General features: G+C 47.0%; 1 protein-coding gene across 4 annotated transcripts in view; it reads right to left on the bottom strand.

The window, feature by feature from the left end:
• Dglucy (D-glutamate cyclase) overlaps positions 1–13,755 on the bottom strand; it is a 134,336-nt gene that overhangs the window by 29,542 nt on the left and 91,039 nt on the right. For all 4 annotated transcript variants that reach the window (XM_036205826.1, XM_036205825.1, XM_036205823.1 and 1 more), the window contains exons 3-7: positions 13,060–13,210; positions 10,021–10,219; positions 6,974–7,124; positions 5,729–5,851; positions 2,424–2,624 (exon numbers count right to left, since the gene is read on the bottom strand). In XM_036205826.1, coding sequence (XP_036061719.1) covers positions 2,424–2,624; positions 5,729–5,851; positions 6,974–7,124; positions 10,021–10,219; positions 13,060–13,210 — 825 coding nt within the window. The remainder of the gene's footprint in view (positions 1–2,423; positions 2,625–5,728; positions 5,852–6,973; positions 7,125–10,020; positions 10,220–13,059; positions 13,211–13,755) is intronic.

Genomic DNA, 13,755 nt, shown 5'->3' with positions numbered 1-13,755 from the left:
GCCCAGATGATCCAACATCCAGAATGGTTTCAAGGCAACTGGCTCAGAGGTTTACCCTCATGGACTACTTCATAATCCTAAAATTTTCTTTGTGTCCCCATAAGATACAGCGCCCCCCTCCAGCAGGAAGTAGTAAGAAGAACTACACCCACATTCCCAAAATTATCAAGCTGGCTTTGGAGATGGAATTGGCTCACTCCTTCTCTAAACCCAGACGTATTGTTAAAAAAAAAGGTTAAGAGATTCTTATGTCCCAAATCAAAAGAGCCCTCTGATGTGGGACAAGAAAAAACAATATTTTTCTTTAAAGCAGGTTGATTATAAATGAGATCTCTTTCTAAAGAAGAAAAGGGGATATGATATAGATATAATAGGATGAAAGGGTAGATTAAGGAAGGAACTTATTTCTAAAGAGCAACAACTTGTTTAAAATGTTTTACATTGGTATAGATTTTAGTTTATTGATACAAAGTTAAAGTTAATTTTGTTATACTATGTATATATTTCTACTCGTGTTTAAGGTATTATGTTTGTATAGCTCATTTAAAATTGTAATGGATAATTAAAAATAGATTAATAATTAATCATCTATGATAATCATACTCATAGCCATGTTAGTTAAGTCTTCTAGGTATACAAAGAGATATTTCAGATAGATAGGTAATCTTCAAATACTTCAAAGACCTTCAGAATATGGCATTTAAAATATTTTTAAAATTTAGACTTTCTGGACAGTGAGACATGTCTGCTCCTGGCAGCACTGATTTACTTCAGAGAGGAGGATGGGCATTGAAGACACTTCATACGGAGTTTATCTTCACTTTGGCAAAAATAGCCATTTGGACAAGAAACTGTTCTTGCCTGGACTGCTTGATCGACTGGACATGCAAGACCCATAGAAAGGTGACCACTAAACTTTGCTTGACAAAATGGTCCTTCAGGTTCCTGCTTCACAGAGGAAACTGCCAGACATTCTACAGGACACTGAAAGAAGTGACCAAGAGACTCTAGCCCTGTGGGCTGAAGACAAATGCCCCAACTTTACAAAGGAACATTAGGTGACTGTCTAGGCTGCCAGCTGTCTCTGTCTACTCTTGCAAGACTCCTAAAAAATGCTTATATCCTTCTCCCAATTCTCAGACCTCCTTCTGAGGTCTTTGATATGGTTAAAGACTAGATAGTTACAATTTCCTCAGTTATGATAAAAGATAAGTTAGATATAAAACCTTAGACTCACAAATATAAGATAGATAGGATATCTTCTTTAATATTGTAACTGTAATTCTTGCTTGATAATTGTTTTGTTATATGTAATTATACTATGTAAAAGTGAAAACCTTTCTTAAAAAAAAAGAAAAAGGGGAAGTGCTGTGGATATCGCTCTGTGTAAATAAAATTCTGATTGGCCAGTGGCCAGGCAGGAAGTATAGGCGGGACAAGAGAGAAGAGAATTCTGGAAAGTAAAAGGGCGGAGGGAGACACCGCCAGCCGCCGCCATAAAAAGCAACATGTAAAGACACTGGTAAGCCACAAGCCATGTGGCAAAGTATAGACTAACAAAAATGGGTTAATTTAAGAGAAAAGAAGTAGATAACAAGCAGCCTGCCACGGCCATACAGTTTCTAAACAATGTAAGTCTCTGTATGCTTTCTTGGTTGGGTCTGAGCGACTGTGGGACTGGCGGGTGAGAGAGATTTGTCCTGACTGGGCCAGGCAAGAAAACTCTAACTACATATTTATTTATTTATTTATTTATTTATTTATTTATTTATTTATTTCGAGACAGGGTTTCTCTGTGTAGCTTTGTGCCTTTCCTGGAACTCACTTTGGAGACCAGGCTGGCCTCCATCTCACAGAGATCCGCCTGCCTCTGCCTCCCGAGTGCTGGGATTACAGGTGTGTGCCACCTCCGCCCAGCATCTCCTTATTTTTTGAGATGAGTCTTTCACTGAATCTTGAACTCATTGATTTGGCTAGGCTGGGTGGCAAGACGCTCAGGAATCTACCTATCCCTACAAGATCCAGCACACACACATACACACTCACACACACACTCACACACTCACACTGTCACATACTCATACATACATACAAAATCATACAAACACACATACAGACTCACACACTCACACGCACACTCACATACATACACACTCACACACACACACGCACATGCACACTCATACACACATACACACTCACAAACACACACATATAAAATCATACATATACTCACATATGGGGACACACACACACACACACACACACACACACACACACACCCTGTCCTGGGATTACAGATGTTTACTACCTTGCCGGAATCTTTGCATGGGTTCTTGGGTTCTGAATTCAGATCCTCATGCTTGAGCAGCAGGCACTTTCCCCACTGACCCGTCCCCCAGCCCTGAATACTTTGTTCTTACCTGGGTCTATGGCAATTGTGGACTCCAGCTCTCTTATCTTTTGAGCAGCAGCGGCTGACACTATACTGTAATGCAAAGGGTCTTTGGAAATGGCGTGGACTTCCAGAACCATCTCAGGAGTCTGACAACTGGCTGAAGACCCAGTGTCCTTCAGGATCATCACTGTGCAGCCTGGAGTGTTGGTGAAAGCCAGTGGAGCCTCTGAAACACACAGCAGGTGGGGCTGTGACGTTACCCCACCAAGCCCAATCCACAGTGGACAGGGAAGACGACCCTGGCACCAACCCTGTCCAGGTCAGAATGAGCTGGCTTGTGGCTAGACCAAGTTCTATTTAAACAATTGCCTCCGCTTTTTTTAGGAATGTGGAAGTGAGTATGGAAAAAAGGTGAGGTGCAGCCACAGCTGGAGCAGCAGCGCTCAGAGATTCTGTCCATCACGGTTACAGATATCAGAAAGCACTGACTGAACCCTTCAGTGTGAAGCCACTCACTGTACCTTGTGGCAGATGTTAATGTATGGAGTTTCCATTTTCTCACAACAACAAAACCTGCTCCCTAGGATTACAGCACTAAACAGACACTAGCATCCTCCTCAGAAGTGACTGCGGCATGGACAATGCATTCACATTTCAGGTGGGACTCTACCCTCACTACGCACATCTGTGATGTTATCAAATAATGGCCGTGCCTTGTCTGTTTGTCAGTACTGAGCTGGGAAGTACAGGTCCAAGTGCTTAGCAAAGTGCTGGGTACTGAGTAAGCACCCAGTAATGGTTTGCATTAGTGAGACAGGTACTGAACCATCTCTTTGTTCTTGTGCCTGGCTTCTGTGTGCTTGCTACTTAATACATTGACTTTCTTCCATCCACCCTCCTTGATATCACTGGAGTACTTAACCTCCACCCAGCTGTGTGCTCCTCAAGATGAGGTACCATTGTTTCTCGACATCAGATTCCCACATAATGCCTTGCACATAGTAGGTGTTAAAGAAATGTCCATGTGAGATGAATAAATGATAAATTAGATTTCACAGAAACTGTACCATTTCTTGGACTTAATAGAAAGCCAGAGTCAGCCAACATTCAAAAGGAGCATCTACTGATAGATACATAAGCTTTGCTTGTGACCTCTAAAGGGTACAACTATTGACTCCGAGAAATGGTTACGTGTGTGTGTGTGTGTGTGTGTGTGTGTGTGTGTGTGTGTGTGTGTGTGTGTGTTTTAGACAGCACCTAAAAGTGATCACTTGACAGCCAGGTACACCCAAGAGCAGTGGGCTCAGAATGTGGTGCAAGGCTTTGCTCCCATTGGTTGTATGGGGTGTGCAGCAGTGACTCCATTGCTAATAAAATGTATATGCTGAGGTGTGAGAATGATTCACTGTTGTCTCTGACCAGTGATGACACATCTTCTCATCCACAATCCATACACTGTCAGATTTAAGAGGGATAGGGTATGTTGGGATGCTCCCAGCTATGAGACCTACATCATGGGTACATCCCTTGGTGGAAGGCAGGAGAGCAGCAAGCTTGCTATGCTGGGGTGTATTTACTGCCTGTGGTGGCTTGAAAGAAAATGACCCCTAAAGGGAGTGGTTCTAATGGGAGGGGTGGCCTTGTTGGAATAGGTGTGGTTTTGTTGGAGGAAGTGTGTCACTGTGGAGGTCTCATATGCTCAAGCCATGCCGAGTGAGACAGTCCACTTGCTGTTGCCTTCTGATCAAGATGTAGCCAGAACTATGTCTTCCTGTACACCACCATGCTCCCACCAGGATGATAATGGACTGAACCTCTGAAACTGTAAGCTACCACCTCAATTAAATGGTTTCCTTTGTAAGAGTTGCCATGGTCATGGTGTCTCTTCACAGCCATTGAAATCCTAACTAAGACATTGCCTGTGTATGGATGTGTGCATACCTGCCCCCCTTCCCTATTCCACACCTAGAAATGACTACAAGCTCCCTGAGGACACAGCATTGCATTCTTTAGATCTGAGCTCTTGCCTGGCATACAGTAGGTACTCAGTGCATGGACTTTTAAATAAACAGCAGAATCCCATGGACTGTGCCATCTACATCTTGTCACCATATCAGGAAGATATTCTGATAGCTGAGCTCTCATGAATGCTGTTAAAACAGCACTAAACTTGACTCTTTGTAGTGGAATGGCCGACCTGACCAGAATTTTCCAGTGTCTATGACAATGGTCTGCAATGGTTACTTCTGTCAGTATTTCCATAACATTCCTGTTACCAGGAGCCAAGGGGTGCCCTCTTCTGTCTGTTCACTGTAACACTAGTCTACTCCTTTTGTGTGTTGTGGGGGAAGTGCTGATGATACTGCTTTTAATTCTTAGTACCTATCCAACTACTAGTTGAAAATATTTAAAAAGAAGAATATTTGTACCTGTGGTGAACACAAATAGTGGTTTTTTTTTCCTTCTTGTCATTCACCCTTAAGAACACAATATACTGGGCACAGAGAGATGGCTCAGCAGTTAAAAGTATTTGCTGTTCCTGCAGAGGACTTGGGTTTGGTTCCCAGCACCCACCTGGCAGCTCACAACTGCTTGTAACTTCAGTTACTAGCCTCTGTTGGCACCAGGCACACACATGCTGCACATACACATATGCAGGCAAAACATTCATACACATAAAATAAGTAAATCTTTCAAAGTATAACAGAACGTCTATTCACAAAGCATTTACATTACATTAAGAATCACATACATTCTAGCAATGAGTTGAAGCGTACAGGAGGGTGGGCAATGTGTCAACACTGCCCTCTTCTGGGAGAAGCTAGACTTTGGGATTGAGGGGTGCTGGGACTGGCTCTTAGTGGATACTGAGAAACGACTTCATTGTAAAATTCAACTGTGTTTCTTGACTTCATCCTTTTGCTTCCAAGGTTCTACCAATCTCAAAAGGTCAAGCTGAAGATTGGTTCTTCCATCAGCTCAAGCTGGCAAGCTTCAGCAGATGGAAAAGTATTTCATCAAAAGGTTCTTGTGCTAACAACCAGCTGCTATGGGAAGGGGACAGACAGTCCTGGGATTCAATGAGAAAGTGGAGAGACACTGTAGATGCTTAGCCTATGTTTGTGTTGGTCTTCCAGTGCTGGGGGCAAACACAGGGCTTTGGGCATGCTGGGAAAGTGCTCTACCACTGGGCTACATCCCCAACTCTAGGCCTGTGTTTTCTGAGTTTATTTTTAAGTCATTAATTTGTAAACCTGTGCTTTCAAGAACTCCAGACCCACTGGGTTGCTTCTGAGATCAAAACAATTGTACCCTTGTGCCCCAACATACTACAACTGATGACTGCTTCCAGACTGGTCAGCTGTGAAGGCCAGAACACTGGGACATCCTCAGGCCGACACTCCACATAATGCCCATAGTCAGGTTTGGACAGGGTCTTGATTCCCAAGAGCTCTGCAGATGGAAAAAGAAAACAGGATTCCTCTGGTTGGTACTATCCACATGGATACACTAAGTACTTTATGGATCTTTCTCCTAAAGAGAGCTAGTTGCAGCATGATCTTAGATGGAAAAGGAGGAAGAAGAGGAGGCACAGGAGGAAGAGGTAATGATGGCTAGGAGCTGAAGTTTTAACAGATAAGGATGTTCTGTAACTTAGGGCTCATGTGGACTGGTATAATCAGGCCTGACATCTCAAACTGCATGATGTGGTTTCTGGAGGGAGTCTATAGTGCGTCTAGCTCGGTACTGGCCTTGTAGCACAGATTCCTAACAAAGCCAGCATTGTGTGTCATCTTGATACAGACTGATTAAGTTACACAGCTGTAACCTCTGTTACTGCTATCAGCATCCCTGGCCTCGCTAACGGTGGTAACAAAGACAGCAAAGATGGATGTATCGGGACCAGTTTACCCACAGTAGTAAGACAAGTCAGTAGACATCCTCTGGGTGGCCCTGAGACCATGTTAGGTGAGGAAGGCCAGTAGTGCTGATAGTATTTTCATAGAATGTCAGGTCTTTGATGATTCTGTTGACTACAAAGCTGGGCAAGTTCAAGTACACAGATCCTGGCTCTCACCCAGGCCAACCCCAAGCTCTCCTCAGGCCCTCTGGGAGCTCCAAGAGGCCTGGGAAGCATCTAGACTTTTGACCTTTACCCTTGGATCTGTTCATTCACCCTCAGGCTAAGTTAATACTCATGGCTTTCAGTCCAAATGTAAGTTTGAGTTTTATTAATATTATCCTGTTTGTGTGTGTGTGAGAGAGAGACAGACAGACAGACAGACAGAGGTGCATGATTATAAGCAACAGATGTGCCATAACATGCATGCAGAGGTCAGAGGGCAACTTGAAACAGAGTCATGTGAAGCTCACAGGAGTGTTGTGTACATCACAGATCCTCAAGATGAAGCCCGTTGGCCGGGCAAGGTGGTGGTGTCTTAGACTAGAGGTCACCTGGTATGGCCCTCTGGGCCTCACCCCAGGCCCTCGCCCCTGAGACCTCCCTAAGAACAGCATAAGCTCCTAGGTGCTTCTCAGGCCCATGTGGGAATCACAACTTGGGTGGACACTGACCTGGGTCACCGATGTGGATGGGTTGTCCTTGCTGTCCTCCCAAGGAGTGTGTGGCCTGGAACAGCCTTTCCAGCTTGTCCTTGGGAACGGGTCTCATTGTAACCACCAGAGGGCAGCAGAAGCCAGCAATGGTGGCACATGGCACTGTCGTCTGAGAAATCAAGTGAACATGTAAGAAGAAAAACCAGGAATTAACCCAGATTCAAGCCCCAGGCCTCACAGTTCAAGCTGCATGAAGCAAGAGGTTCCAGCAGCTGCTGTAGGAGCCACACAGATGGGGTGCTTGGTTGATAATGAGTAACTCAAAACGGGGGTGGGGTGGGGTGGTGGTGTCCTGGTTTTTTAAAATCTGTCAACATTTGCCACATCTTCTAAGCTGGACAGAGTAGCATTTTAACCACATAAAAGAAAATTTACGGATGGCATGTGTGTGTAGTCCCAGCATTGGGGGAGGGGGCGCTAAGGCAGGAGATTGGAGAATTTCATCCTTAACTACATGGGGAGTTTTAAGGTTAGCTTAGGTTAGTTACAGGGTGAGAGCCTGCCTTAAAACATAAACACATGGTGGGGGGCAAAGAGGTGAAGGGAAGAGAAGAAAAGTAAATGTGTCAAAGGAAATCAATACGATTTCAGATGTTCAAATGTAGTTTCCAGAGCATTCCACAGGGAAAACAGTCTGCTTTCCCAGGGACAGCGAAGAGGACAGAGTGGCAGATCTTTGTCATTTGGAGCGTCAGTGTATAGGATGTCTTTGAGAGACTGACAACTGTACTGTGACGCGAATCTGTCTGTGAAATACCTTGTCAGCCACAATGCTACAGGATCTGTCGATCCAACAACAGCCCTTTGTGGCCAACATTCAGAACTGAAGGAAATACTGAATTTCTGTGGATGTTTATAAAACACCACACACACACACACACACACACACTTCCTCATCTAGTCTCACAGGCCTCTAGTTTTTGTTAGTTTGTTTTATTTTTTTGTTTTTGTTTTTGTTTTTGTAGACCTCAATAAGTCTGTTATGTTCTGACAGAATCAGGCGAAAGGGAGCAGACACCCCGGGGAGGAACCGCTGTCAGCTCCACTTCTACACTCCACAGGGGAGGCGCCTGTCCCCTGATGCCCCAGCCCTCCCTTGGCCCCTTGGCAGAGTCTGCACAGGGTGACCTGCGTGACTTTGGCTTGTGGCACATTTCTTCTCCCCCTGCAGTGGGGCGTATGGCAGGTGTAGGACACAGCTGGGATCATGATCCACTGGGACAGCCTCGGCTGCCACTTAACTGGCTTGCCACCGCCACCCTGGCCAGAGTAGGATGAAATTATGGTGTGCTGCCAACCTGGTGTCTGTGTGTCAGCACCTAGGAGAGGGGGGACCGCATGTAGGCCACTCGCAAAGCCAGGCTGTGCTCCTGGGGACTGAGATACCTCTGTCTAGGTCTATCCAGGTTGTCAGTGGAATTCAAGTCGGCTGTACCCACCTCTCTCGGGATCTAAGGGCAGTGGGGTCAGGTGGGGTTGCTATAGACTGAGAGCTGTATGGTAACCATGGGGACGGGAGCAGTGGGGTGTCATAGATAAATGACAGGCTGTGGTTAACATCTCCTGTGGACACCTGTGCCTCTGTGCGAAGCTTTATTCGGTCACCACACCAGCCGAGAGTGTGGTTCTAGTTGGCTCTGGGACTTAGGCAAGTCCCTGTTTCTCACCCTTTAGGTTTTATTTTCTTCATTTCAAATGAGGGGCTATGCTGATAAGTCTGAGGCTATCCCAGTTCTAACCTGCCACAAATAATAGTGGGGATCCAGCCAGTGCCAAGGGCTTTGCCCTCACCCTTTGCTATTGCTCCTTGAAAGGCAGTACAGAATGTGGACACTTTTGTTTCTGACCTGATACAATCCAGGCCTCTCAGGAGCCAAAGGTGGACACTGTAATAAACAGTGCCTAAGATGAAATGTTCAGTCACTGAAAGCAGGGAGGCCTGGAGCTGGCCATTTGCACAGGGAGGCCTGGAGGCTGGTCATGTGCACAGGGAGGCCTGGAGGCTGGTCAATTGCACAGAAGACCTGGAGGCTGGTTATTTGCACAGGGAGGCCTGGAGGCTGGTCATGTGCACAGGGAGCCCTGGAGGCTACTAACTGATCTGGTAAGTGGGCACTCAGATTTATCCCAACAGTGTCAGGGTGGAAAACAGCAGAGCAAGGACAGGTCTTCCCCTACCTGACTGGTCTCAGCAGGAAGAAGAGCTCATCAACTCAGTCACTACAGTCCCTAACAGCACGCTTGTCCCAGGAGAGGCCACCCTTCTGTCTCTGTTCATCTTCAGTGCCCACATCAAAACTGGGCACAGTGACACCCTGCATTTGTAATTCTAGCACAGGGAGATGGAGACAAGAGCATCTCCAGGGCTCTCTGGCCAGCCACACAGCCTTAACCAGTGAACCCCAGGTCCCTGTAAGAGACCTTGTCTCAAAACCCAAGTTCAGGCCAGTGAAATGATTCGGCAGGTAAGGCACTCGCCGCCATGCTTGAGGATTTGAGTTTGGTTCCCAAGACTCACATGGTGGAAGGAGAGAACTGATGTCTTTAAGTTGTCCTCCAACCTCCACACGTGAATTGCACTACCTGAATCATCCCTTCTCCAAATGAATGTAATTTCACAGAAAACATGGTGTACTGACCTTGAAGAACACAGGTTGACCTTTGGCCTGAACACACATTCATATACATGCGTGTGCACCCATGTGTGCATGAAGCATACACACACACACACACACACACACACACACACACACACACACACCCCAAATGGCTTTGACTGACTCAGCTGTAACAAACTTCTCAAAAGGGCCACACTGGGTGCTACAGCCGCATCAGAGGAGGGAAGGAGACAGGCTGGCTCAGAGGCTAATGGCTTTGCCTGGGAGGAAGACTGAGCTGTGGCTGACCTTAGTGTTTCTGCTTCCTGTACCAATGCTCTCTCTACTATAGGAAAATACAACTCCATCCACATTTTCAAACCATTCTGCCCAGGGGTGTGGCCTTACCTTGTATGCTCCTGCGTGGCTTGGACCTGCTGGGTCTCTTCTGGGGATCCCTGCCTGCTCCAAGGCCTTGTCTATGGAGAAGCTACAGTCCATGATGAAGGCCACCATGTCCTTCAGCTGCTCTGAGTATTCTTCCAGTGAGGCCAGGATGCCTGTGCAGGTGCCCAACTCATATTTCTGGAACTGTGGACAGATGCTCCTGGGGACACACAGCAATGCTCACAGGCCCCTGGCTTTATCATGGTGCCCCAATGATGCACTTTTTAAAAGGGCAGTGGAGGGGATATCTGAGGCTGACATGTATAGGGAACTTGGTTTCCACCTACAGGCTTGGCTAGTGTCCCCAAAGCATGGCCAAACCAGACCTACTGAATCTGCATGTACATAACACACACTGTGGCTCCCACCTTCTTCAATTTCCTGAACCTCAACATGAGATCAGTCAGACCCACAAGAATAAAATGCCATGGAGGGAATGCTAGCCAACCCAGACAGAGGATGGTGGCCTCAAGGAACCTCTCAGAGTTCACAGGTCAGAGTTCACAGGGTAAGGCCTCCATAGGGGAACGCTCCTGTGAGGCTGAAAGCCCCATGTGGTACAAGCCTCACCTCTGCTCACCCCACATCATTTATCCTTTCCACACATGTGCCAGGGGTGGGGTTGCAGGATGGCCAGGCTGTGACTCCACCTTCAGACACCTGCTACATGGAGCAGCAAGTGTCTAGATAGTGGAGAGACACAGGACAATGAGAAACCTTCCTCCTCTACAGACAAAGGACAATGAGAAACCTTCCTCTTCTACAGACACAGGACAATGAGAGGCCTTCCTCTTCTACAGACACAGGACAATGAGAAACCTTCCTCTTCTACAGACACAGGACAATGAGAAGCCTTCCTCTTCTACTATGCTAGTCTGGATCTCAAGTGTCCCCCAAAAATTCACAGACTGAATGAAAGATCCCAGCCTGTGGTGGTAGTGGCAGGTATGGACCTTTAGAAGGTAGGGACTAGCGAGAGGAAGTTAGGTCATTGGGGACATCCCCTTGGAGAAGAGGATGCTGCGTTCTCATTGTCTTTCTGCTTAGTGAGCAGCCTTGCTCCAACCCATGTCTCCTGCTACGCTGTGCTGCCTTGCCACAGACCCAAGCAATAGCCAGTCTACCATGGACTCGAAGCTTCAAAGCAGCCAACCCAAACAAGCCGTTCTGTCTTTACAATGTATTTTCTCGGGTATTTTCTCCTACTGTTGGAAACCTAACAGCCCACGAAGTGGGAGGAGGTGTTGGGTCTTCAGGCATAAATAGGAGTTTACTCGTTGGGTAAGGAGGACCGCCTACCTAGGCAGAGGGTGCACAGTGTACAAAGTGTGGAGGCACTGAGTGTGGGAACCATGGGCAGTCTGCACCGGGAGGCTCCAAGCTGGCAATGCAGCAAGTACTGGCTCAGGCCCTAGTACTATTTTTGAGGGGCCCTCTCATCCTTGGGTCTACAGAATGATAGTGGGAAGCCTTCTGTCTGGGGAGAGAGCTGGGGGTGCCCTGAGTATCAGAAGCTGATCTGGGGCCTGGTCACCATTAGTCTTGAGATGGGATTGAGGCACGAGGCACAGGCAGGCCTTGGAGACTTTTAAACAGTAGAGTCACGTGATCAGATGTGGACTTAGAAAAGGCCACTTTGGTGGGTGAGCAGAGGTGGGGCACAGAGGGAGGAGAGGGTGAGAGGAAGATGAGGAGAGCAGTTCCAGTGTCTAACAGTCAAGGTCAGAGAAGGTGGAGCTCTAGCTAGCCTTGCAAAGGAAGCTAGGACATGGTGGAGAGGCACAGAGGTTGAGTTTTCAGGGCCACCTATGGGGCTTGCTGTGCCACACCCTTATTGTGACATCTAGTATCCCCAGTGGATGCCTGACACTAGCTAGGCCCAAACCCTCTGTGTCTTCTTTGCCCTGTATTTCTACACCTGATGTTTACTTTATGAATCAGATTAGCAGTAATTGTGATGATATACTGTCATAAAGGTTATTTAAAACATTGAGTTATTTATTCCTGGAATTTTCCATGCAATATTTTTAGACACTGGTCACCCATGGGTAACTGAAACTCTGGAGGGTGAGTAGGAGCTGAGAGGGACATCTGCTGTTTCAGAGTCTGGGCAAACATGCACAATATAAATGGTATTTTTTTTCCTCCGGGGGTCAGTGATGAAAGCATTGTTCTTTTCTTCTTACTCCTATGCAAGGGCTTTCTGGTAGGAATGGAAAAGTGACAGGTAGCAGCGCCTGTCACAATGAATTTTAATTGTCAGTTCGACACTATCTAAAATCACGTGGGAAGAGAGTCTCAGGTTGGCCCGTAAGGGTGTCTTTGGGAGAGGATACTGATTAATGGAAGTGGGAAGACCCATCCCCTGGGGGTGGCACCATTCCCTAGGCAAGGGGACCCTGAGCTGCATGAGAGTGGAGAGAGCAAGAGGGTTGAGCACGGGCATGCATGCATTAGCTTGTTGCTCTTGGCCCAGGCATGGTGGCACACACCTTTAATCCCAGCGTGCAGGAGACAGAGGCAGACAGAGCCTAGCAACTTGGTCTACACAGCTAGTTCCAAGCCAGCCACAGGAGATGGGTCTTCCTATCTCAAAAAGAAAAAAAAAAAATACTGCTCTCTTCTCTTGGGCATGGATAGAATGTAACTGGCTGCTTTAAGCCCGTCACCCTGCTTCCCTGGAAACTGTGACCCCCAAATAAACCCTTTTTCTCTCAGTTGCTTTTGTCAGCATATTTTATCACAACGACAGGAACCAGAACAAGACGCTGCCCACAGGGTTTCTCCAGGCCTGGGGCAGGGGCAGGCAGGTGTGGAGCTGGAGGACAGAGTATGGAGTAGGAAAGCCAGAGAGGGCAGCTTGCTCCTGAGCAGTGGCCATGTGATGCTCCATGCTAGGGCCTGTGTGGTCCCTAAGGCTGGATCAATGTTTCTAGGAACAAAGGGCCCAAGCTGCAGCATCTTGCCACGCTTGTGTCTGCCACAGCATAGGCTCCTTACCTGACGTCTGGAACAGCGCTCAGGCGCAGCAGTATCTTCTCCGGCTCACTTCGGCCCAGCAGGGGTAGAGGACCACGGTTGGCCTGGCAGAAGCTTTCAAAGGCTGGTGCTAGGGATCTGGGCAGGACCACCACACTAGCTGGCTGGAGTCCTGGGTTGGGCGGGAGACAAAGGCACACTTGGTTGATGCTTGCAGATCCTTGTTAATTCCACCTTTGATTGATTTGTTTCAGATGCACACAAAAGTGCACTTAGGTAAGCAGTATAGCTGTGTATATGGAGGAACACACCTATAACCTTAGTACTCAGGAGGCTGAGGCAGGAGATCACAAGTTGTTTGTTTGTTTGTTTGTTTTTGTGGAGCTGAGGATTAAACCCAGGGCCTCGTTCTTGCTAGGCAAGCACTCTACACTGAGCTAAACCCCCAACCCTGAGATCACAAGTTTAAGGTCAGCCTGGGCTACATAGTGAGACCCTGTCTCAACAAACAAACAAACAAACAGTATACAGCTTAGGACTTTTTACACAATAAACACATCCACCTAGCAAGCACCCAGATTGAGAGACAGCACTGTTAGCTCCTCAGAGTCAACACCCTGGCTGCTCCATCTACGGTACCACTATTCTAACTTCTAACCCACACGTGACCCATCATTGGACTTCATATAATGGAACCATATACCATATATATTTTAG

Source organism: Onychomys torridus, chromosome 14, assembly GCF_903995425.1.
Source record: "Onychomys torridus chromosome 14, mOncTor1.1, whole genome shotgun sequence".
NCBI lineage: Eukaryota > Metazoa > Chordata > Mammalia > Rodentia > Cricetidae > Onychomys > Onychomys torridus.
The sequence above is the reverse complement of the archived record's forward strand: the minus strand, read 5'-3'. Positions and strand labels throughout refer to the sequence as shown.